At 40.7% G+C, this 26,344-nt stretch overlaps 1 protein-coding gene across 1 annotated transcript in view; it reads left to right on the top strand.

The window, feature by feature from the left end:
- The window catches only part of DTNBP1 (dystrobrevin binding protein 1), a 95,078-nt gene that overhangs the window by 15,302 nt on the left and 53,432 nt on the right, over positions 1-26,344 (top strand). Inside the window, exons 4-6 of the mRNA XM_070457082.1 lie at positions 3-63; positions 8,208-8,340; positions 17,932-18,064. Coding sequence (XP_070313183.1) covers positions 3-63; positions 8,208-8,340; positions 17,932-18,064 — 327 coding nt within the window. The remainder of the gene's footprint in view (positions 1-2; positions 64-8,207; positions 8,341-17,931; positions 18,065-26,344) is intronic.

Here is a 26,344-nt window from a genome sequence, read left to right as displayed (position 1 = left end):
AGGTATGAAGATACATGGGCTGCACTCCACAGAAGGGCCAAGGAATGTGCAAGTGCTGGAGAGGTAAAGAATTGGCTCATCTTATGGGGAAAATATACTTTTGCAGTCTTAAATGCTTGTTTTTAAGAAATTAAACTTATAATTGTGTTATAATGTTTGACAGGATATCTTAAAGTGAATTTTATAGTTGATTATGAAACACCCTAAATAAAGCACTTTTTTGTAATTTTTAAGTCAAGTAATTTAGTTAGCTTAGAGAGTTTATAACTTTTATTCTAGAGTTGCAAGTGACTGTTCAGTTCATCGAGGTATAATGCTTTAAATTTGAAGTCTGGTACCTTTGCAGTTTATATAAATTATGTCATTTCTTTCTACTCACTATTTAAGAATTCCTTTGGCGGGGACAAAAGTTTAATTTTGCTCAGTCTACTTAAAATCATTAATTTGCTTATTAGCAAATAAATATAAAAATCTCAGGAGTAAACCTCAATAACTTAGAGAAACAACCTATTTTCTATCTCTATAGAGTGTGTAATGAATAAAAGTGACTTATAATTAAAATTATCTGGTATATGTACCTAAAGCTTTTTTAGCCAAGATCAAATACTCTGCTACTGATGTCAAACTTTCTTTCTAAAATCATGTCTGTGATTCTGACTTTTTAATTAATTTAAACTGACTTTATCATTTACCTGAATTAGTGAAGCTGTAATAGTTACATAGAACATGGTGATATGCATGATAAAATTTAGACGTTAGTGTTTCTCTTACAAATTACTGAAAAAGGAAGAATATAGGCTTCTGTCAGTAAGGCGGACTAAATACTTTGAAAAGTCCTGTAAGCGTAAATCCCCTAAATGCTGGATAGATTTAAAAAACAATTTTTTTTTTTAAATGCAGTAAGCTTACAAAAATTAAGGAAGTCCTAAAGGGCCAAAACAAGCAAACAAAAACAGCAGGGAACTGAAATGAGAGTGGCTGAAAAAAAACAAAACATGGAAGCAAGATTCAAATAGGAAAACAAATGTCTTAGAGATTTATTCAGATAGGAGATTTTTGTCTACGGAGAACTGAGTCTGTGACTCCTGCATAAAGCTCTAGATACTCTTGGTGAAAGGTTAATTTAGGACATTTTTAAAAAGAAAGAAAAGAAAAGCTACCTGTTGGCAAAAGGAAGCAACAAATTCTTCAAAGCACATCTAGAACACGTAAAGGTTGACCATGTGCTGGGCCACAAAGCCGTTCTCAACAAGCTGCAGGTAAATCAAGTCATTCAGAATATCCTGTGATCCTGGTGCAGATGACCCTGAAAGTTGGAATAGGAAAAGAATTTTGCAAAATCCATATGTTTGCAAATTAAACATGTATATTATGCATCATTTATGGTTCAATAATTACTACATGCATATTGTGTAAGTTGTCAAAAACTACTTGGGAAATTTTATAGACAAAAAATAGACTGAAAGTCAATGAGTTAATCTAACTTAAGAATTAGAGAACAGAATAAATTATTAAGGAAGAATGAAAGAGATGATAAAAATGAGAGAAATAAATAGAATGTAAAAATACAATAGATGCTAGACAAAGTCACAAGTTCTTAGAAGACTAATAAAATATGGTAGCTATCTGATTATATTGATTAAGAAAAAAGGAGGAATAGTTTTAAGGATTAAAGAATATAACTAGCTATAGCAGAGAGTGAAAAGATAAAGAGTTTGTGAACAACTCTAGGACACATTTGAAAACAGGGAAAAATGGCAAAATACTAGAAATTTTTACTAAAGTTTTAGTTGCTCAGTTGTGTCCACCTCTGTGACCCCATGAACTGTAGACCACCCTCCAGGCTCCTCTGTCCATGGAATTCTCCAGGCAAGAATACTAGAGTGGGTAGCCATTCCCTTCTCCAGGGGATCTTCCCAACCCAGGAATTGAACCCAGGTCTCCTGCCTTGCAGACAGATTCTTTATTTTGTGACTCATGGGGGAAGCCCAGAAATTTTTACTAAAACTAATTCTAAAAGCAGTACAAATCCTGAATAATCTTATAGCCACTAAAGAAACAGTGTTAGTAATTAATCTTTTTACTAGGAAAGCAACAGGCCCACCAAGTTATATAGGAGTTCTATGAGACTTTCAGAGAATCCACCATCTCAATGTTAGACAGACTCCTGCAGCAAGTGAAACAAGAGGAAGCTGCCCTGCCCATTGCATGAGGCTAGAATAACTGATCCTGAACCCAACAAGTGAAGTACAAGAAAGTGAAATTGGAGTCCACTCCCGTTCATGAATACAGATACAAAAACTATAAACAGAATAGAGGTATGAGCTCTCACTTAACTTCAGCAGCCTGTTTCTGGAAATCAGATGTTCTGTGCATTCTATCCAGGAACCTACTTGACACACTCTAAATTGGAAAAGTCATAATGTGTTACTATCAACCCCAAGCCCTCCACCAGCTTTCTTAAATATTTCTGTTTAAAAAATTCTGTAGATGGTAGCAGTTTGTTAAGACATCAAGTGCTTCATCCACAGCTTTCCGCCTCCAAACCTGTAATGTGCACTGGTTGACACCCAGCTGCCTCATGTGCAGTGATGTGACCCCTCAATACCTGCAGTGTGCAGGGCCTGCCTCTCCTTTTTGATGGGCTCCTCATACTGTCTTGTGATTCTTGTATTCTGACAATATTGTTTGAAATTTAATTTGAAAATCTTCTCACACATTGTTTTAAAATCTATTATCAAGCTTAAATGTAAAGTTTTCCTATATAAATATGAGCCAGAACTTTGTGTTTGCTCTGTGAATGTTGGATGATAACAAATAGTGTTCTGTCTGGGAAACAACCTGCTATATATGGCTGTGTTGACAAACTAAATCCAGTCTTGCATAAAAAAAAAAAAAACCAAACCGGTTTATTCCAGGATCGAAAGGTTGGCTTGACATTAGAAAATCTTTTATATGCAGTTGACCATGTTAACAAATTAAGAGAAAAATATATGACCATCAGATGCAGAAAATATATTCAATGAAATTAATTCAGAGTAAAACATTTTAGCAAGTTTTTAATAGATGGTAACTTTTGTCCTAATAGCTACCAAAACCTGCAGTATTTGACTTGCAGTACTTTGATTTCATAGTCAATCATCTTACTAAATCATCTTATTCTGATAATTTGCATCTGGGATGGGAGTTTTGTGAAGATGGGAGGGAAGAAACAAAAACCTACCAGTCTTTTCATTTCTTCATCTCTTTTTATAGTGGGTAGAACTTCCAATATAGTGTTGAATAAAAGCTGAAGATCTTGGTTCAGATTTTGGCTCCAGCAGATTTAAATGTGAAAGGGAAAACTACATCTTTTAGAAAATGGTGGAAAAGCTAAGATCTCAGGACAGAGAAAGGTTTCTTTAACAAGGCACAATAAACACCAACCATAAAGTAAAATATTGATAAGTTTTATCATATCTTCTATTCATCAAGCAGTACCATGAAAAAGTTAGGCAGTTCACAAGACAGAGGACTAGTGTTCAGAAAACATGAAAAACCTCTGCACACCAATAAAAAAAGAGAACAGTAACCCATTAAAAAGTGCGCGAGAGGTATGACCAGGCATCACCCTGAACAAAAAGCGTGAGTGGCCAGTAAATGTGAAAACATGTTTAAAATCAACTAGAAGGCAAGGAAATACAAATTAAAACCTCAGATTTACACTCATTAGATTATCAGGCATTTAAGAAGCCTTGAATTTTCTGTGCAGACAGTCATTACTCACTGATGACAGTTTTCCCTTCCCCAGCAGCGTGATGGGGAACAGCTAGAACTAGGGAATGTAAATCGATTGGCACAGTGACTTTAGAAAAATGAGCTGGCATGAAGTAAAAATTGAAATTGCACAGAGCTTTTGAAACAACAGTTCTACCCCTAGGGAGATTTCTGTAGCATTATGTCTCCAGCTTTGCCCTGTGATGTTGCATGCCTCACATCTCCTTGGGTAACATTGGTATGTTATCGTCTGTTCATTATGTGTGACAAATAGATGAGAGACCTTGAAGTCAGAGGTAGCTAGGCTGGGGGAGGTCTAGCCCAGTTGAGCCACTGGGTGGTGGGGGAAGAGGGTGCAGTGAGGAGCTCGGTACCTGGAACGCGTTGGAACCTAATTTGTGAAAATTGCCTCTGTGCACCAGTTTTGTTCCAGAATGTTTATAGCAGGTTTTGTTGAAACTTTAGACAGTCCCAAAGTCTCCCTATGGAGTAAATTATTATTTATAGGATCAGGGACTTCCCTGGTGGTCCAGTGGCTGACTCCATGCTCCCAGTGCAGGGGGCCCGGGTTCCATCCCTGTTCATGGAAGTGCTGCAAAAAGATCAAATGCTATGCAGCAATGAAAATTAGTGAATCACCACACCTCCATGTATCAATATGGATGAATCCCACAATGTTCAGTGAAGACTATATCCTGAAGAGGAGCTTTAACAAAAGTTGTTCTTTTGATTATAAGAAGCATTTCATAATAAAATATGTTGGAGATATAATTTCCTGGAAGTTCTGTTTCTGAATTTATTATATGCGGGGTAAATATATAGTTGTGTACTTTTTTATTGTAAGACCCTTATCTTATCAAAAGTGCCACTATTGGTTTCCAGAAATATAGTTCTCAGATTAAAAAATGAAAATTTATTTTAAATCTCTCTGATGTATTATCGAGACATATGTAAAATTTTGAAATGTGTATCTTTAATAAACTGTTTTATTGTGTATTTTGTCAGGCCATGCTCGTGTGTCTTTAGTGGCCTTTAGTCAATGTCAGTCTGCCAGGGCAAATATACTTAAGGATAATTCAGTCTTCTTTGACAAGTTATTTTATACTTAACTGCTTTAAAGCTAATTCTTATTTATAGTCTTAAAATTCAGAGCCATGTTGCTTTAGCAAACAGTTTGTTCAATGTAGCTTTGCTGTCTAGACTTTTTCTACAAGATTTTTTTTTAATAAGTTCTTTGATTTGTTTTTCCCTCTCTCAGTATGTAAATAAACACATAAATTGATAGTGACTTAGGGGTTAGATTCTGAGGGTAACTTTCTAAAGTTAGACTGTCCAGTGCCTTATTTGCTTATGCTTTTTATTATTGTGAAATACTTGCCTGCCTTCAGATTGAACTCTTTCAAGACTCAAGCTTTGACATCTTGGTGTGTAAGCTGGTTAGATCAGGCATGCTTCATTCTCTTTGGATTCCAGCTTGAATCTCTTCTGCTTGTGGTGGGGAGTGGACTGAACTGGGTGTGGGAATGCCTGGTTTCTGCAGTAATGCATTTTGACCTTGGGCAGATAAACGGAGTCTCTCTGTTTCTGATTGACTCACATAAAATGGTATAACACCATTTACCCTGCTTAGCAAACAGTTGTTTGAAAATCACATGACCTAAGTGAAAGTGAAAGTCGCTCCGTTGTGTCCAGCTCTTTGCAACCGCATGGACTCTTCCATGGACTTCTCCAGGCCAGATTACTGGAGCGGGTAGCCTTTCCCTTAGCCAGGGGATCCTCCCAGCCCAGGGATCGAACCCAGGTCTCCCTCATTGCAGGCGGATTCTTTACCAACTGAGCTATCAGGGAAGCATTCCCCCAAAATGCTGAACTGTTGTTTACAAATATAAAAGTTTTTATGTTGTTTTATTACCCAAATATTACCCATTTTGAAAATCATTTGGGTCCCAGCCTTTTCTTCGTTTTCCTAACTTCAGTGTCCACCAGAAGGACTTCTGGGATGATTTGTAACTGTGGGAACAAGCCCAAACTGTGGGTTTGTCTTGCTACTTAAACTTGATTTCCTGGTGTTAAATCTGGATTTATTCAAAATTGTTTACTTGGAGGAGAAAAATTGGCCTTCTGAAGATGGCTCCTTCCTTATTAAGTAAAGCTAAAGTACAGTTTCTCAGAACCTTTTCTTTCGCTACTTTTCACTTTTCTTCCTTTTGTGTCCCTGCATACACAGTCCCTAGAAGATTGATTAAGGACGTGGGCTTAAGTGTCAGATTCCTGGGATTGAATCTAGGTCCTATGTGGCCCTTGAGCAAGTGACCTGTCTTCCTTGCACCTCAGTTTCTTCTTCTGTAAAATGAATGTAGTAATATTGCTCTGTTTACAGGGTTGCTATGTGTTTAATGTAAATTGCTTAACACGGGGCCTGGCACATAGAAAATGCTCAAAATGCTTTACTCATATTACATAATTGTTGATAATGATTTCAGAGAATCCATTCAACATCCCATTCTTTTAAATTAAAATAATATTTGTATTTTGATAGTTTCTTTTTATGTACACTTCTTATATTCTATATATAGAATATGATTTTGAATTTCATGGAAGGCATGAACTATACTGTACTTAAGTTTTAATATTTATGTTTCATTTTACTTTTCAGTAATATTTGTATCTAAAAATTGTTTATTCTAGAGCTTTCAAATTATTAACACAATTAACCACTGCAATTAAGATTTAACAAACTTTTTAAAAGATATGCCATGTACCAGGAAAAATACCTTTTATCATCGCCAGCCCTGTGATACAGGAAATTATTTTTTCTTTTATTAGTGTTTAAAAGCTGAGGCCTAGAGAATTTGTGAGACCTACTCCAGAGTAAAGCACAATTTTTTTTTCTTTTTTGTTCACCACAGTATCTTCAGTGCCTGAAACAGAGCCAGGCAAAGAGCAGGTGTTCAGTAGAAGCTTGTTGGATATTACAGATGAATCCTATGGGCAGGGGTTCTTATTTCAAGCCCTAATTTTCTTATTATTGCATCACAGAGAAGCTGTATTAGCCACATTAATCTGTTAGCAATGCTCAGTATTTTTTAAACTGCTCACTGGGATCTTTATATTGGCTGGCACAGGCGTCTTTAAGCATGCAGAATTGATGCTCATGCCCCGGCATCGCCTCTCCAGCTCAGCTGAGGCTGCTGTGTGAGCCAGTGTGTGTTACCCCTCCAACGTGGACTGCCTGACGACGGGGAGAGGTGTGAGGTGGAGATGAAATGAGGAAACAGGGCAGCTGGCTGATCTCTTTCTTGTTTTTATTTCAATGTTGTGAATTCCTGGAATATTAAAATGTAGAAGCTAAAACAATCTAGCACCACATGCAAATAATTTTGTATCTTATTTTGGTATTTTTATTCCTCTGAAAGGTCTTTCTTTAGTGAAATTCAGTAAAAATCAGTTGTATTTGTGTTTCACCTCTTGAAGAATCTTCATCATGGGCTGTATAAATTGCCCCTTTTTTATATAACTTAACTGTGAACTCTTTTATATTAAAACTTTATATTTTACAGATAAAGTTCAGATATACTTCCTTTTGTTATATAATGAATTTTGCAGTCTTTATTGTACAACATGCAGGAATCTTCCACAGTTCTTACTCATCACTAGTGATGTTTTCAAAAGATACCCTCTCTGTGCCCCTTCTAAATCTTACTGTAGGCCTTTCCCCTCTCACCATGTTAGGGCCAAAACAAAACCGTCTGGGAGAAACTGCTGTCTGTCATTTTCTTTAAGTCTTCTGGAAAAGAAGTCAAAATCATTTCAGGCTAGCCTAGCATCTCACATCCCTGCTATTAGGAAGCTTTCACGTCTGAATTTGTTAGTGTAAATCCTTTTCTCCTTTTTTTATGAAGTTGTTCATTTGCCTCCATGATTCCTTCATATACAAGTACCATTTATCTTACTTTATTCAGTGAACGTTCCTGATTAAATGGAAACTGAATCATGGTATATTCTAAATGCATTAGGGGACTTTTCTTTCAAATAAGTCCTTTTGTAAGGCAAATAATTACCCATTCATTATGTCTCGGCTTTGTTTTTGTTTGTTTTCTTTTCAGTTGTTAGTGGTTGTTTTCTGTTTTATTTTTTCTAGATTTGAATTGTGCAAATACATGGTTTACTTAGAAACAGGGTGTAGTTAGAAGTGACTTCTAAGGTCATGGCTGAACTTTCTCTTTCCCGGGTTAAGATGCACCAGTACAACCTGTAATTTGAGGTCTTTCTGCACTGGTTATTAAGGTGGTTCTTTTCTAAGAAAGAAAACAACGCCAGTCTCCTCAGAGTGTCGTGTTGTCTGGACCCAGTAGAAGGGCTTTTGCAGATAACACGGCTGGCTCTCACCACGCCGGCCTGACCTCTGTGCCTGCAGTCCCTGGGCCTGACCCTCCCCTTCCGTGTTGCAGCGCGTGGACGGCGAGGTGGTCATGCTCTCCGCGCACTGGGAGAAGAAGCAGGCGAGCCTCCGGGACCTGCAGCAGCAGCTTCAGCAGCTTCCAGGCCTCATCGCAGACTTAGAATCCCTGACGGCAAGTCTGAGTAAGTTCCCCATTCGCCTCCAAATGGTGCTTCTAGGAAGGAAAATAATTTGGCGTGATTCCAGAGCTTTCTAAGAATACATTAATCTTATTGCTTAACAGGATTTGGAGGAAAATAGTTCTAATTAATTTCATATTTTGATTAACTGATGATTTGACCAAAAAATGATGATTTAAAATGTGGAAATGATTTTTAAAATACACCACGACCTTTTTCTGCCTCCGTTCTGCTCAGAAAATGTACTTTTGTTGATTCTTAAAGTGACTCAGGGTTGTCTTTGTGACTTTAGGTCTCTGTTTAATAGTGTAAATATAGGAAATGAAAGAGGTTACGGTGGCTTTGCTATGACTAAAGGCTGTACTCTGGAAGTTGTTGCTTTTAATTGGGTTTGCACAGAGTTTCATGTCTTGAAATATGCTTTTTTTCCCTCCTTAAACTGATAAAAGATCATCAAACAGATACAATTAAGTGAGGGTACCTGTTTGGCTAACTTTATACCTTGTGGAAGATTATGTATTTATTTTTTGCTTTTATTGGGATGAATCATGCTGATATTTGTTTCTTGGGCTGATATTCAGAAAATTGACTTTTATGCTTGACAGCACCACATCATAATATAACATTGTGGCTTATCTTCTAACCAAACTTAAGATCTTAGTGAAGTAAGAGGTAGGGGCTACCTACATAGGAGATGAATTTCTTGAGCTAATAACCTGTCTGAGTCTTAATAGCTAAGAAGGTGTAAAGATACCCCATCATCTCTTCTGATTTTCAATACCACATTTTTAAAAGCAAAACAGAACTGATTTACAAAGCAAGTAATTAGCAAAGCATCAAACTTGTGTGTGTGAATAAAATGAACCCGACTGGTGTTTGGAATGCCGCTGCTGATAATAATAGCTAACATTTGTAGCGCCTACTATATATCGGAGATGGTTAGGTGCTTTACAGACATTATTTACAATCCTCACAAGATCCCTGCAGAAGTAGCTTTTATTATCCTACTTTACAGCTTAGGCAAGTTAGGCTTGGAGGGGTAGAGACTTGCTCAGGGCCACACACAGTAAGGTGTGCGTCCAGGATCCCAGCCGCAGTGATGACGTACTCAATGGAGGATGAGGCATTTGGAGTGGCGCCTGTCAGCAGACCCCATGAGCCACATTCTTGAAGCCCTAGAATCAGTGTTCTGTTATTTCTGAAGGCAGGGTGGGGGAAAAGAGACTCTGGGTTTAGGAGGAAGGCCCTCTGGCCTTATTACCCTCTTGTAGTGTAGGAATGGTCCTTCTCAAGCCTTTGATAACTGACAGAAAAAGCCTCCTAGACACTGGGGGAATATTCCATTTAGCCACTTTCTGTTCAGCATCTCTTTGTGTATCTCTTTGAGTCTTTGTTTTTCACTGGTTGTGTATTTCTTTGCAGAGACATCCACCTATGATACTATCCCCCTTTCCTTTCCAGCCAAGAGTAAATTCTGTTTATAAATGTTATTTGTTTGATGTCACTCTGCTGATTAAATGCATTTGGCCTCAGTTCTAATTATTCTCATAGTTGATTCTACTGATAGAGTATAGTGTATTTTCCTTCTCGATTAGGATTCTACTATCCTAATTGAAGAAGTGATGTTTAGTGATGTGATACCATCTTCAGAAACTGCATTTTGACTTTTTAAATGAATGTGATGGGTTTCCCAAATGCTCACTTGAATTCTGTCTTTACTAATCCGAGAACATCGACCACCAAAGGCAAATTAAAGCTAAATTAAAGCAAATTAAATGAAAGCTGAAGTATCATATCTATATTATTAATGCATTTTATGAATTCATTTTAATGAGATTATGCACCATTCTTAGAAATTCGAATCATTTGGTTTTAATGCTTACCCATAAACTGTGGATTTCTTTATTTTGGGGGTGAAGTGAAAGTCGCTCAGTTGTGTCGGACTCTCTGTGACCCCATGGACTATACAGTTCATGGAATTCTCCAGGCCAGAATACAGGAGTGGGTAGCCTTTCCCTTCTCCAGGGGATCTTCCCAACCCAGGGATGGAACCCAGGTCTCCCACGTTGCGGGTGGATTCCTTACCAGCTGAGCCACCAGGGAAGCCCAGGAACACTGGAGTGGGCAGCCTGTCCCTTCTCCAGGGATCTTCCCGACCCAGGAATCGAACCAGGGTCTCCCGCATGGCAGGCGGATTCTTTACCAGCTGAGCCACCAGGGAAGCCCCGATCGCTTCCCCTTCAGGGGGTAGCCGCAGCATGCTCTTTGTCATTACCTAATTACTTTGATAGAGTATTACAAGGCTTAGTCAAGCAATAATGCAAAATAAAAATTACTTAGGAGAAAACAGTAACTAATCTATATGTAGTCACAGAATTCTCTTAACTTCTCTGAACTTTTAGCCCTTTCACTGTCAAATCTAATACTATATCCATTCAGTCCCTATATTTCCTAGGCCACTTAACTCTTTTAGTCTTGCCTTGCTCTCTAGAGAGTCTGCCCTTATTAAAGAATAAGAGATTAATATGATGTGAGCAATTTGGACCTTTGATGATGCTTTTAGCTGTGTTATCCTGTGGCTTAATAAATATGGCTCCTGATTACATGCTCCCTCAGGAATTAAGTAAGAACAGATAATCCACTCATGTTGTTTTTTTAATGGGATGTGATCCATCTAGCTTACAAAGACTGTGTAATAGATAATCACTGGTAAGGCTTGTCATTAAAAAAAAAAAAAAAAAAAAGGTAATAAATAAAGGTATGCTGGGAATTGGGAAAGAAGGGCTATGAACTGACTTTCAAATCTGGGTTTGGACCGCAGTTTCCCAGCTTTTTAACTGTGAGACTCCGTGGAGGTTTCCTGACTTCTCTATGCTTTAGTTTCTTTGCTTTTAGGATTGAAGAAAAGAGAACCTGCTTCACAGGGTAGCACAGGGTGCCTGCTATGTGTTAGGCATCTGTGAGTCCCGTGCGCCATTTGCGGGCTCAGGGCACACAGCAGTGGACAAGGCCAGGCAGCTGTCACCAGGATGCTCACTTTCTCCTGGGAGCCCCTCCGGCCTTTGCAGATTTACAAAACCACTGTTTTGGGGGGAGGATTGGATGGGTGTTACACAATTTAGCTTGTCCTACACAATAGTTAAGAGTGCAAAACCCTGGTGTGAAATGTGAGAACAGTGTAGTATTGTGTATGTTGAAAAATAGTATGTAAGGATAGAATGGAGTATTGTCCTCCAGATTCTGCACACTTTCTTGGTTTAGCGCTAAGTCGTGTCTGACTCTTGTGACCCCATGGACTGTAGCCCACCACTCTCCTCTGTCCATGGAATTTCCCAGGCAAGAATACTGGAGTGGGTTGCTATTTCCTTCTCCAGGGGACCTTCCTGACCCAGGGATCAAACCTGGCTCTCCTGCACTGCAGACGCTCTCTTGCGTTGCAGGTGGATCCTTTACCAGCTGAGCCACCAGCCCTTTCTTATTGTTTTCAGTTACGCAGTGTACTCTGCATATAAGTTAAACAAGCAGGGTGACAATATACAGCCTTGACGTACTCCTTTCCCAGTTTTGAACCAGTCCATTGTTCCATACTGGGTTCTAACTGTTGTTTCTTGACCTGCATACAGGTTTCTCAGGAGGCAGGTAAGGTGGTCTGGTATTCCCATCTCTTTAAGAATTTTCCAGTTTGTTGTGATCCGCACAAAGACTTTAGCGCTTCAATGAAGGAGAGGTCAATGAAGTAGAGGTAGATGTTTTTCTGGAATTCTCTTACTTTTTCTGTGATCCAGTTGATGTTGGCAATTTGATCTCTGGCTCCTCTGCCTTTTTAAAAATCCAGCTTGTACATCTGGAAGTTCTTGGTTCACGTACTGTTGAAGCCTAGGCTGAAGGATTTTGAGCATTCCTTTGCTGGTGTGTGAAATGAGTGCAGCTGTACAGTAGTTTGACATCCTTTGTCATTGTGCTTCTTTGGGATTAGAATGAAAACTGACCTTTTCTAGTCCTTGGGCAACTGCTGAGTTTTCCAAATTTGCTGGGATCTTGAGTGCAGCACTTTACAGCATCATCTTTTAGGATATGAAATAGCTCATCTGGAATTCCATCACATGCACTAGCTTTGTTCGTAGAAATGCTTCCTAACGCCTACTTGACTTCACACTCCAGGATGTCTGGCTCCAGGTGAGTGACCACACCGTTGTGGTTATCCAGGTCACTAATGCGGCTGACTGTGACTCAGATCATGAGCTCCTTATTGCAAAATTCAGACTTAAATTGAAGAAAGTATGACCTAGTGGTTTTTCCTACAACACTTATTCTGTGCATTTTACTGTGAAACTGTAAGATATTTGGAACATATTTATTGAATTCTCCTGAACCGCCACTAGAGGGTAGTCTAATCCTATTCCTATTTTAAAAGTCTAAAATGTCAAGAGATTTTCTGAATTCTCTCTGTTGCTTAGTTTATTTCGTATGACCTACTTAAAAAGACACCTTCATCTAGAACAGAAGATTCTGTTAATTCTTAGATAACAGTTCTGTAAGAGAATGACAGCCTTGTACTGAGCTTGCTTGCCTCTCTCTTTCAATCTGACCTGACCGGATACATTACTGTTCTGCTTTCTCTGTACAGAATTTGAGAGTGCATGTAACTAGGAGACTGTCACAGTTTGTACAGTTTCATGAAACAGATTATCTTATGGTCCAGGGTACGTTCTGAGATTAGACCCTTCAAGGGACATATTAGCTCTCTTTCGACACAGTTTAATATATACTGCACAGATCTCATTTGTCCCATGATGGCTTTCTAATGCCTGCCTCAAAGTTCCTTGTTACCACTCTATTATTACCTTATCACACCAAGAGTGACAAAAGCATTGGAAGACTCTTGCGGTCCTTTAATACCTGGCCTCCTGTGACCTATGGGTTTGCAGAGATTTCTTTGTTCCCTGAGGCTATTTATTTTTGCTAGAAAATACTCATTAAGTGTGAAGTTATGAATTTTAATGTGCTGCTCCACTCTTCATATGCCAGTGGTTACACTACACATAGTATGTATCTGAAACGAATGGCACAAAGGAAAATTCCAAACAGCACGGCTCTTCCTCTGGGACGGTCTCCACACGAAGGTTTGTGACGCTCTTTCCTGCACAGGTGTCAGGCTCTCCCAGATGGCCCTCCCCAATAAGATTCCACCCATCTTCCCCACTGATCACTAACTGAGACATATACTGTTGTTATGCTGAGCAAAACAGTGAGGCTGGAACTTCTTGTGAAGGTCCTTTTGTGTCCGTGGAGGCCTGCTAGTGTTTTATGAACGTGCATTCTAAGTCTAGTTACCAGATTTACTCAAATCTGTGACTGTTTCCTAGCAGGAGATGAGCAGGGTGTGACAGAGAGATTAAATCTCTGCCTGTTTAAATTCAAAATAAAATATTCAGAGTACATACCATATATATGCTTATTATTTAAAGAGATTTTTGTAAAGTTTTTCATATAAAAAGTGAAGAAAATTCATGTCCATCAGTACAGTTCTTATATATTTTATTACTGACCTCAAGCCTGATAAGAGTTAAAATGGAAAAGTTCCGTTGCTGCTTCTGCTTTAACTCATTGGGGCCTAACTTGATATACTGATAACAGTGTTTTCAAAGTCCTCTGCCCATGTTTAATTCGCTCATTGACAAAATTTAGCATAACCTCCTAATATGTAAATTAGATGAATATGAATCATAGATTTGCTTTCTTGATTATTATTTTTTGTTTTAGAGTGACAGAATCATTGTATCTCCAGAAATCCTTCTTAATTGAATTCAGCAGATCAGATGTTTTGTTGTTCAGGCACTAATTTGTGTCTGATTCTTTGTGACCCCATGGACTGCAGGACATCAGGCTTCCCTGTCCTTCACCTGTCCATTGAGTTGATGCTGCCATCCAACCATCTCATCTTCTATTGCCCCGTTCTCCTGCTGCCCACAATTTTCCCAGCATCAGAGTCTTTTCCAGTGAGTCGGCTCTTTGCATTAGGTGACCAAAGTATGGAGCTTCAGCTTCAGCATCAGTCCTTCCAGTGAATATTCAGTATTGATTTCCATTAGGGTTGACTGATTGGATCTCCCTGCAGCCAAGGGACAATCAAGAGTCTTCTCCAACACCTCAGTTCAAAAGCATCAATCCTGCGGTGCTCAGCCTTTCTAGTCCAACTCTCACATCCGTACATGACTACTGGAAAGACCATAGCCTTAGCTAGATGGACCTTTTTTTGGCAAAGTAATGTCTCTGCTTTAATATACTGTTAGGTTTGTCATAGCTTTTCTTCCAAGGAGCAAGCATCTTTTAATTTCGTGGCTGCAGTCACCGTCTGCAGTGACTTTGGAGCCCAAGAAAATGAAATCTGTCACTGCTTCCACTTTGTCCACATCTACTTGCCATGAAGTGATGGGACCGGATGTTGCAAAGATATAGGCTTTACCCTTAAGATGTTTACAGAATGCTGAGAAAGGTGAGAGTACAGGATAGTGGCATGCTGTCAGTGTGTGAGTCCTGGCAGGGTTCATGGGTCAGTGGAAGCACAGATGAGGGAGAGAGCTCTGGCCTGAACCTGCCAGGGAGATACGGGGTTGGGGCGGGAAGCAAAGACCCCTCAGGACAGGCAGGCACACATGGGACCCTCCTTGGAGTGATAAGGGGTCGTGAAGGAGGGTGGCGGTGAGGCTGGAAAAGTAGTCTCTGGGCAGGGAGTGAGAGGTCCCTGAATGCTTGGGTAGGGAGTTAAACTGTAAGTCCTCAGGAGCCTTTGAAACTTCTAAAGGGAGTTTGGCAGGAGCCATAATGTGACCCCAGACTCTCCCGGGCACTTTAAGTCTCAGGTTGCCGTCCAGCACCAGGACGACGTCAAAGCCTCTCTGTTACCCAGCCCCCTGTATGCTGAGGATAACATGCGTGATGCTAAAGGAACCAAGTAGCTTAGAGCTAAATGGATTCCGTATTGAATGTAATTATTCTAGTTCTTATCACTAATCAAAGTGAAATATCCTTTAAATAATCCTGTTAGCTATGATCATCTTGTAAGACCCTGTCAAACTAGTTCTAATAGAGTGAACTGAACACTCCTTCTTCAGGGCCAGTAGCACGAGCTCCCGGGCTGAGGCTGCCACTCGTTTTGCCATTTAATATAATAACAAAGAATAATCTGTACAGCAACTAATACATTAACATCATTTTTCCTGTTTTCCTTTCCATATATATACTCCTCAGGTACTACTGATGACATTTCTGAAAATCTTAGATGTAATTTTTCATTGATTAAAACTTAGATTTTGGCTAATTGTTTCAGGTTAGGCTTTCCATAGGCTATAGGTAATAGCTGTTGTATGTGACCCTTAAAGATAGATTCAAAACTGTTATGAACTGCATTATCAGACTTTTCCAGACTTAAACTGATCTACAGTGAAAAATCAATTATGATAAAAGTCATTACCTAAAATGTTCTTGAAGAGGAGTGCTAAACTACTTGCCACATTTTAACTTTTCAGTAAAATTTAATTTTTCCTCCTAAATCCATGTCTTTTTAAGCCATGAAGTGAAGTTGCTCAGTCGTGTCCAACTCTTTGCAACCCCATGGACTGTAGCCTGCCAGGCTTCTCGGTCCATGGGATTCTCCAGGCAAGAATACTGGAGTGGGTTGCCATTTCCTTCTCCAGGGGATCTTCCCAACCCAGGGATCGAACCCGGGTCTCCCGCATTGCAGGCAGATGCTTTATCCTCTGAGCTACCAGGGAAGCCCAAGCCATAGACCCTCCCAAGTACAAAAACACAGATATTTAGTAGAGTTAAAATTTAGGATATTAAAAAATGTGGGGACTTCCTTGATAGTCCAGTGATTAAGACTCTGCCTTCCAATGCAGGGGGTGCGGGTTTGATCTTTGTTTGGGGAAACGGGCGGAGGGAGCTTCACTTTCCACCAAAGTTTAAGGGCTTCCCTTGTGGCTCAGCTCGTAAAGAATCCACCTGCAATGCAGGAGACCTGGCTTCGCCCCCAGGGTTGGGAAGATCCCCTGAAGAAGGGAAAGGCTCCCCACTCCAGTATCCTGGCCTGGAGAATCCCATGGACTGTTTAGTCCATGGGGTCGCAGAGTCGGACATGACTGAGTGACTCTCACTGGGGAACTAAGGTCCCACGTGCCATACCATGTGGCTAAAAAAAATTTTTTTAATGTGTATGTTTCTGGATTTAATATCTGTGGGTCAAACATTCATTTAAAACGGGCAAAATTTTCATCTTAGTAAACCTAGAACTGCAAGTTGAAATTCCGGAAAAGAAAAAGTGAAAGTATTGGTCGCTCGGTCATGTCCGACTCTCTGCGATCCCATGGACCGTAGCCCACCAGGCTCCTCTGTCCATGGAATTCGAAACTTGCTCCTTATGTTGGTGTCACAGAAACTACTTAGAAAGTCACATGGCAATCTAGTGGCTAAGGGAAGGATTAGACTCAGTGCCCTTGAATCTTAGCTGTTTGAGTGAAACTGTGGCTGGGAAGCAGCACAGCCGGCTTGCCTTCCCTGCCCCGACCCCCATGACACTCTTTCTTGCCGAGTCTCATGCTCACCTGTCTATGTCAGATGCCTCTCCTTTGATTTTTCACAGGCCCTCACCCTCTGTCATGCTGTGGTGTCTCTGAAACATGCCTCCCCTCCACTTTGAGCTCTCTGAGCACACGGTTTCTCTTTTTCATCTCTGTGTCCCAGTGCCTGGGGCATGTGGTGAGTGCCTGGTAGACGGCCATGGTGCTGTCTAAGGTCTAAAACCTTTGACCTCTAAAACTTTTCTGTTGTCTAAGAAAACAACCGGTCCTCACCCCTACAGCCGTGAAATCTTGGTTTATTTAAGCACCTATCAACTGGAAATCGTTGTGTGAAAGAGAGACTCAGTTTTGATCCCTGACTACTCATCACTAGCTAGGTGACCTTGGACAGGGCACTGAAATGATTTCTGCAGGCTGTGGCTTCACTGTTTTAAATGAAGGATTTGACAGAGAGGATCTCCATCTGCTGAGTTCTGTGGCCTAGAGGCAATGTAGAGTGGTTGAAAGAGCAGTGGACAGTGAGCAATGCTTCCTGTGTGTTCAGTGCCTTGGAGATTTATATATGTCATGTTCAAGGCAAAACAATGCTAAAGTCACTTGAAATCTCAAATATTAAATTATGTTTGGTGTAATTTGTGTTAATTATATTTTGATATATTCTCATTGTTTGAAAATTGATCATTCATATGTGGTATATGCGATCATTAGGATATCAACATTAGATTAATCAAGATACTCTGTTTCCCTATCCTGGTTAATGAAGTATAAAGTATTTTGGGAAGTTGTGTCTTAAAAATGTTCGAGATATAAAAATATACTCAAAAAAGATAGCTTGAAATATATTTTAATGTTGGTACATTTTATTTTGCTTCAAGAAGGGTTAATGAAAATTTTAAATAAATGCAAAATAATCTCAACAGTTCAAACTTAGCTTTTAGACACTCTTCCTTTTCTCCATGATCAAGGATTCTGATTTCTGACGTTTGTTTCTTCTTTTGACTTTGTATACTTTCAGCTCATTTAGAGGCTAGTTTTGAGGAGGTAGAAAACCACCTGCTGAATCTGGAGGATTTATGTGGACAGTGTGAATTAGAGAGATACAAACATATGCAGTCCCAACAACTGGAAAATTACAAGAAAAATAAGAGGTGAGTTTGGAAAATTGGCCCTGATATTCATTTGCAATCTCAAAGTTTCCCACAGTACTTTATATGCTACTCTTCGTAAGTTTAGAGTGATAAAACACAGGGATTTCAGGTAAAACTCTTTAATAAGCTATACAAAACATGTTTTGTTTTGTTGGTATCACTATCTGTTGCCGTTTTATGGAGATGAGGTCTGAAAAGCTGAGCATGGGATAAACGGTGGAGGGAACAGTGCAACAGATAGAACTTCCCAAGAGAGGAGAACCCCTGACCTCATGTTCTCCAAGCAGTAGATCCTGGGTGGCTTTTTCCCTTTGCTTCCTTTCCTTGTCTTTCCTTTAGAGCAGGAGGAAAAGGAACCTGAGTGCTGGCTGTGGAAAGTGGCTCAGCTTTGTCACATACTGTCTATGAGACCTTCAGGAAGTTATTTAATCTCTTAGCTTCAACATGTGTAGCTTGCAGTGACGATGACAATGTCCCCACCTCCTGGAGTCGTGGTGAGGATTCAGTGAGACGGTCATCACCAGATGCAATGCCCTGTCATAGTAGTTATCATGGTGACTGTTTTCATTGGGCGAACTAGAACTGGAGGTGGGTAGTAAGATTTGGAACTATGAAATTTTATATGTCGCTCTTTTCTTCACTGTCACCTAGTGACTTAGATATATTAGATATATAATTAGTACATTATAGTTTATATGTTACAAAATGAGAAGTAAGTGTTTGGAGAACAGCCTCATCTGTAATTTAAGTAAAAGCCAGAGTGTACTGGACAAGTCTTAACATGTGTCACGTAACTGAAATATCATTTTAGATCTGGGGTGGTGTCATAGAAAGAGGGCACAATAGAGTCAGAAGACCCCAGTCCTGGCTTCATCCGCTACTGATTCTGTGCTCTTGGGCAAGCCATTCACTTTCCTCTATCCTGTTGTAAAACTTTCATTGACTAGCATTTGAAAGACTTCTTAAAAGATTACATTGTTAGGCCTCTTTCTGGTGACTCCCAGAACCCTGGCAGTCAATCTTGTCTCCCCTGGGCAGAGAATTGGAGAGGTCATCTGAGAAACTGACCAGCCTGCGAGAAAGGACCTGCAGGGATGGAGACTGGGGCATCCTCTGATGAAACAGTTGGGTCTGCATCCTTGTGCCCCCTGACGACGAGCCCCGCACCTCTGTAAGTGCTCTCATCAGCCTGGTGGTGCCTCACTCTTAAGTATGAACGCATAGCTAAGGAGTAATATCCAATTGAAGAAAGGTTCCAAAATGAGCAGGGCCAAAATAAATTAAAAATAAACTAGTAATTATTTTTAAAGACCCACGGAGGAATGAGACACTATGATGGGAGCAGAAGAAAACTTAAGAACAAAAACTAATTAATAACCTCAGGTGTATATTACAGGAGACCATTTTGCATTTATGAGACACAAATAGGATGCTCTAGAGAAGGGATAGTTAGCAAGAAAGCTCTTGGGCATCAAATACGTGATTGCAGAAGTAGAAGGCTTTAAGTGAAGCATTAAAAGATGATGTTAGGACTTCCCTGGTAGTACAATGGATAAGAACGCACCTGTAAATGCAGGGGACATGGGTTCAATCCCTGGTACAGGAAGATTCCACATGCCATGGAGCAACTAAGCCCATGCCACGACTCCTGAGCCTGCACTCTAGAACTGGTGAGTCACAACTCATGAAGCCAACGAGAGAAGCCCACACACTGAGACGAAGAGTAGTCCCCTTCTTGCTGCAACCAGAGAAACCCTGCACACAGCCATGAAGACCCAGTGCAGTCAAAAATAAATAATTTAAGAAATAAAGTTGTTTTAGAAGAACAAAAGATAATGTTAAATTTTTACATGAGAGAACAAAAAGACTGAGAAAAGCTGAGAATGTTTAGCAAATTAGAGCATTAATTTTTAAGTCCTATATACTAGGAGCTTCAGAAAGAAAGGGAAGAGAAAAAGAGGAGACATTCACTGAAGAATTAATACAAGAAACTTGTTCAGAGCTGAAGGCTATGACTGAATTGGAAAGGGTCCCCCAAGGACATGATGAGGGAGAGAGCCAGAAGTGTGCACAGTCAGGGTAAAAAGTCATGAAAACCTTCGTAAAGGTCCTAAGGACTGCAGCGTCTCAGCAGCAACCCTGTAAGTAGGAAATGATTTTTACTGTGTATTTACTTAACCTGGTTCAATTCCTGGGTCAGGAAGAGCCGCTGGAGAAGGGATAGGCTACCCACTCCGGTATTCTTGGGCTTCCCTTGTGGCTCAGCAGGTGAACGATCCGCCTGTAAGAGGGGAGACCTGGGTTTGATTCCTGGGTTGGGAAGATCCTCTGGAGAAGGGAATGGCTACCCACTCCAGTATTCTGGCCTGGAGAATTCCATGGACTGTATAGTCCATGGGGTCGCAAGGAGTCGGATATGACTGAGCGACTTTCACTTTATTTACTTAGCCAAATTTTCAGCCAGTGTGAAGAAATAGTAACTTCCAGCCATACAAGGGCTCCAGTTTAGCTCATGTGCAGACTTTATCAGAAAGTGGCTGGAGGATATGCTCTACAAACAAGGGAGTAAACCAGTAAGAAGGAAGATGGAGCGTGGAAGAGATGAGTTGCTCTTAGCAGATCTGTCCAGTTCGGGAGAGAAACAGAATTCCTAGGATGATGGTGAAAGAAGCTTCAGAGGGTCTGGAGAGCAGCCCAGATGGAAGCAGGAAGAGCCCCCAGAGGATTCCAGGAGCAGTGTTTTCCAGGGCAGACTGTCTGGTGCGCTTGAGCATGTGAGCTGGGTTTTATAAGCTCTGATGGAGAGTTTGACTATATATTAGTGATAGGAATGTTTTCTAAAAAACTAAGCAAATAAGGTGACTATTGACAGTAAGAAAATGTAGTTTTACAAGAAAATAAATAATATAATTCATGGCTCAGTTATAGATAATAATTTTATATATATATATATACACATAAACATTCTGATGATAATTAAATGTGGCATATGGATTCAAGTCAGAATTATAGGTTATTGGGAAGATGCAGTGAAGTGTGTTTGTGTGGAGGGATGGGAGGGGTTTAAGGAAGCTAATCCTCAGCTTTGACAGCAGGAAATCAGGAAGCAATATTTAAAATGGGAAAAAAATGAATAAATGTCAGTGTTGACATGTTATTTAGAAAAAATGAAGATAAATACTGGAAGGACTGACTGTAGCTGCTTTCAAAGAAGCAGGACAAGGACTTCCCTTATGGTCCAGTGGTTAAGAGTCTGCTCTTCTAGTGCAGGGGGCATGAGTTTGATCCCTGGTCTAGGAACTAAGACCTTGCATGCTGCCCGATGTGGTTTAAAAAAAGGACAGAAAGATGGGGAGCACTGAGTGAGGCACTAATCAGCTTCATCATAAATCCTTGAGGGTACTCTTCAACTTAAGAAATATACATGTACTATTTTGATAAACATAAAAATTGAATTTAGAATTTTTTGTTAGCTGCAGCACTTCCTGATGTATTTTATAGGAATAGAGGACTGAGAAGATAGCCACTGATAAAAGAGTCCATGATCAAATAAGTTTCAGAAACACTTTACCCTGTATTTGCCTCATGGAACTTTGTAGTACATGTACACATAGTAATGTATTACACGTAGTACGTGTCAGTGTATTAAAGGTTCTAAGAAATTTGTTCAACTCACCACTTCACAACTTACTTGCTTACAGAACCAGTTTGTGTGTAATATATATTAAAATTCTGTGAGTTGGTATCCTATAGTATACCATTGAAAAAAATTTACAAAACACCAAATTAAACATATGTGGTCCACAAGGGAAGAGTCTCTTGGAAATAAACCTCCTTCCTCTTTAACAAGCAGCCCTACAAACTAAACTAGTGAATTTTCTTTTCTGGCTCTGGAGGAGATAACATGTAATATAAGGATTGGCTATATGATGTGAGGGTATTACAGTGTTTGCCCACTACATAGCTTTCCAGAAAATCTGGGTCAGACAACTTGATGAGGATGGAGAGAGCAGGGGACTGAAAGATAATGTCTCCTTCACCTCCAGCACTAATCATGTCTATAGTGCCCTGTCTCATTCCACTCCCATCAGGGACTGGGACTGGGCGGGCAGCAACTGTGGGAGTTGGGACAGGGACTGAGTTATTAGTACATGAAGTCATGTAACAGCCTAGGGGCCAAGGTTAAGGCCAGGTCCGTTTCTGATTGTTGCGTTGAAGCAAACGGAATCCACCCCAGGTGTTAGTGCATCTGTAGTTGGGAGTGGATATATGATATTTCATCATGTATTTGATAAGCATTCCCAGCACAGAGGATAAATTCCTGCCTCCTGTGAAAGGAGGAATGTGACCCATCCCAATAGTTATGTGGCAGATTCTCAGTGTGGGCAGAAGGAAAGAGCTTTAGAACACTCCTGGGGGTGCATCCACCCCTGAGAAACATTTGTATAGGTGGTTTACCCCAAGTGGACTTCCCTGGTGGCTCGGTGGTAGAGAATCTGCCCGCAGTGCAGGAGACACAGCAGGAAATGTGGGTTCAATCCTGGGCTGGGAAGATCCCCTGGAGAAGGAAATGGCTACCACTCCAGTATTCTGTGAGTCAGAGAATTCCATGGACAGAGGAGCCTGGTGGGCTACAGTCCATGGGGTCGCAAAAGAGTTGGACACGACTGAGCGCGAGCGTGCATTGCCCTGAGTGTTTCTGCATGGAAGGAGGGCATTCTACTTTAGCTGGTTGCCTGATGAAAGTGACATGTAAGCGACTGTATAGTTGTGGGGGGAAAATACCCATAAATAGCTTTTGTAATAACTCTTCTGCATATAAAGTGATATTAGAATGGCTGATTGCTTTTATGGGCAGGAATAGACACCCCCTATTCAGTAGTAAAACATCAGAGAGTGGACAAACCATGGCTGTAGGCAGAGACAAGTACTGTACCAGTAGTTGGGTTGTCAGGTGGTTCAGAAGCCAAGTTAGCCATGACAAGTGTAACTGCTGGATGCCTGTGTAGGTTTTCATAACCAATAGGAAATTTATTTTTCATCAAATAAGAAGCATTAATATTGACTATCTGAGCCAAAATAAAGAACATAAGACCATTTCCATGGGTTTGTCTAAGCTAGCAGTGAGAGAAATGGACTTGAGAGGTGGAAGTCAGCTTGCATTTGACTTCCCAGGTGGCTCAGATGGTAAAGAATCTGCCTGTAATGCAGGAGACCTGGGTTCGATCTCCCGAAGAAGAGAATGGCTACCCACTCCAGTATTCTTGCCTGGAGAATTCTGTGGACAGAGGAGCCTAGTGAGTTACAGTCCATGGAGTCGCAAAGAGTCGGACACGACTGAGCGAGTAACATTTGCATCTGTAGTCACAGATGTGGGGAGAAATAGATGGTAAATGTGTACATGGTTTTTAAAAAGGATAATTTCAGACAGTTGTATTGAAGAAAATAACCCAGGGTAATGTGAGTGGTGGGAAGGGAGGGCCCTTCCTGGAGGACACGTGAGAACTGAGACCTGAGTAAGGAGGCACACACACGGGGATGGCGTGTGATGCCCTCCCCTGCAGAGGGGGAGCAGGTACGTTTAGGAGAATGAAGTGGAGCTAAAAGGAGATGTAGAATTTAGACCTCCCTGAGTCTGTCATCTTTTCAGTACCACCATAATATTCCTTAGAATGATTATTGAGATTCTTTTATAATAATTACATTAAAATCATACATAAGCTAGTGATCTAATTAAAATATTTTTTAGTTCCAGAGTTCTAGATCCTTTGTTTTCCCCTTCAGGTTGTAGCATACCATCAAAATTTCTCTGAAAATAGCTGCATCTTAAAGAACAGTGTGATTTTAGTAAGTTAGCCTAATTATAAATGACTCATAATTTTAACACAGTCTTCCATTGGACTTGAAATCTGCTTTGGGGCATACTGAACTCTAGAAGCATTTTTCACTAATTCATTTAGGCTTTGAAACTTAATTGTCATCCTCTATAAACTGTCTCTTGTGAGTGGGGGGCATGGCTTCGGTTGATAAGATTAGCGCCCAGGAAGGTTCTGAGGAAGTCATCGTCCCTTTTGCTCTATGTGTTGCAGCTAATGCTGAGGACTGTGTGCTTCTTTGTGCTCGTGCTGCTGTTGATGTGGACTGTAGACTAAGTTCTGCTGTTGTTGTTCAGTTCCTCAGTCCTGTCTGACTCTCTGCAACCCCATGGACTGCAGCACGCCAGGCTTTCCTGTCCTTCACCATCACCCGGAGCTTGCTCAAACTCATGTTCATTGAGTCGGTGATGCCATCCAGCCTTCTCATCCTCTGTCGTCCCCTTCTCCTCCTGCTTTCAATCTTCCCCAGCATCAGGGTTTTTTCTAATGAGTTGGCTTTTTGCATCAGGTGGCTAAAGAATGGAAGCTTCAGCATCAGTCCTTTCAATGAATATTTAGGGTTTATTTCCTTTAGGATTGACTGGTTTGGTCTCCTCAGTCCCGGGAACTCTCAACACCACAGTTCAAATGCATCAGTTTTTCAGCGCTCAGCCTTCTTTATGATCCAGCTCTTGCATTCATACCTGATTACTGGGAAAACTATAGCTTTGACTAGCTGGGCCTTTGTCGGCAAAGTAATGTCTCTGCTCTTTAATACACTGTATAGGTTTGTCTTCCAAGGAACAAGCATCTTTTAATTTCATGGCTGCAGTCACCATCTGCAGAGATTTTGGAGCCCAAGAAAATACAGTCTGTCACTGTTTCCATTGTTTCCCCATCTATTTGCCATGGCAAATAGATGCACTGGATGCCATGATCTTAGTTTTTTGAATTTGAGTTTTAAGCTAGCTTTTTCACTTTCCTCTTTCACTTTCATCAAGAGGCTCTTTAGTTCCTTTTCACTTTTCTGCCATAAGGGTGGTGTCATCTGCATATATGAGGTTATGCAGACTAAGTTTAGAAAAGAAGCTCTTTAGTTCCTCTTTACTTTTCTGCCATAAGAGTGGTGTCATCTGCACATCTGAAATTATGCAGACTAAATTTAAGTTTAGAAAAATCTTTAAAGCAAAGAATGACAGATTTGAGATGTTATGGCATGTCTTTAGTAGTATTTGACCAGCTTACATTCTAGAGAATAACCCACCGAACTCCTGAGCTTCAAGAAATGACTGTCCACTGGACAGGTCATGGTCACAGGTATGCCTGTTCTTCCATTTCAGAGAGTTGAGGGGATTGTGCTGGGCAGACTTGCCACAGGCCTGGCTTTGCTGAGAACAGGACAGGAGAAACCAGTGGCATTCTCCAAGGTGAAGGTGACTCTGGAACCAGAAGAGGAGGTCTGGTGGAGACGGGCAGGAAGGCAGTAACTAGCCCCTAGGTTCTGTGTGGAGGTGGTTTGGATGCTGAATGGGAAATAGATGAGCAGAGTGTCCCCTCAGGCAGTGCTTTTTATGTGAAGGGTCCTCCCCAGGTGGAGGAACATGGAACCAGACTGACTTTCCCCCGATCCAGCCAGAAACCAGACACAATAAATGAAATAACACTCGTTAGGACACTGTACATTGGGTAGAGAGGAGAAGTGATCCTTGATCAGTAGGAGACAAGCCCTGTGGCGGCCCCAGCATTCTGCCTGGAGAGTTTCCAGGCTGCATGCAGGAAGGAAACCCAGGTAGAGTCTGGCAGACTCTGAGTTGAAGAGTGGAGCTAAGTGTCTGGAAACCCAAGATAGCTGGAGTTTACAGGGCACAGAACCAGAAAGCAGGAATACCGAGAGTCTGCAGAGGAAGTTCAGCAGGGGACCGGTCATTCACGTGAGCAAACGACCCAGGGAGGAGGAGGAGGATTAGTTAGCAGTGCCCATCAGCCAGAGACTGAGAATCCTGGGGAAATTCCTCGGGAAAGCTTCCCTCAACAGTTAGCCCTTGCCTGAGCCCCATTCCAGTCTTGCTTAACTAATCATAGAAGCAAGCATCAAAGAGATCACGCTGTTTGCAAATAAATTAACTGTGTCCAAGCGAGAATGTTTAGAAATACAAAAATAGCTAGTAGTCAACAAGGTAGATCATTCTAACAGGTTGCTTATGAATGGACAAGATGCATGACACACCAAAGTTCAACTGAGTTTGCCAGAGAAAGATGGTCTACAGGTTGTGTTGTATTAAGACATCAATGGAGACTAAATCCATGATGCACTTTAAATATTTAACCTGTATTTTTATTATTAACTCTTTGGGTAACTTAAGCCTGTTGACAGATCAGTCCTTATTTACCTGGCCTCTTGAAGCTGTCTCTAATACTTGCACCC

Source organism: Odocoileus virginianus, chromosome 27 (assembly GCF_023699985.2).
Source record: "Odocoileus virginianus isolate 20LAN1187 ecotype Illinois chromosome 27, Ovbor_1.2, whole genome shotgun sequence".
Taxonomy (NCBI): Eukaryota; Metazoa; Chordata; class Mammalia; order Artiodactyla; family Cervidae; genus Odocoileus; species Odocoileus virginianus.
Note: the sequence above shows the minus strand (reverse complement) of the source record. Positions and strands in the feature narration are given on the sequence as shown.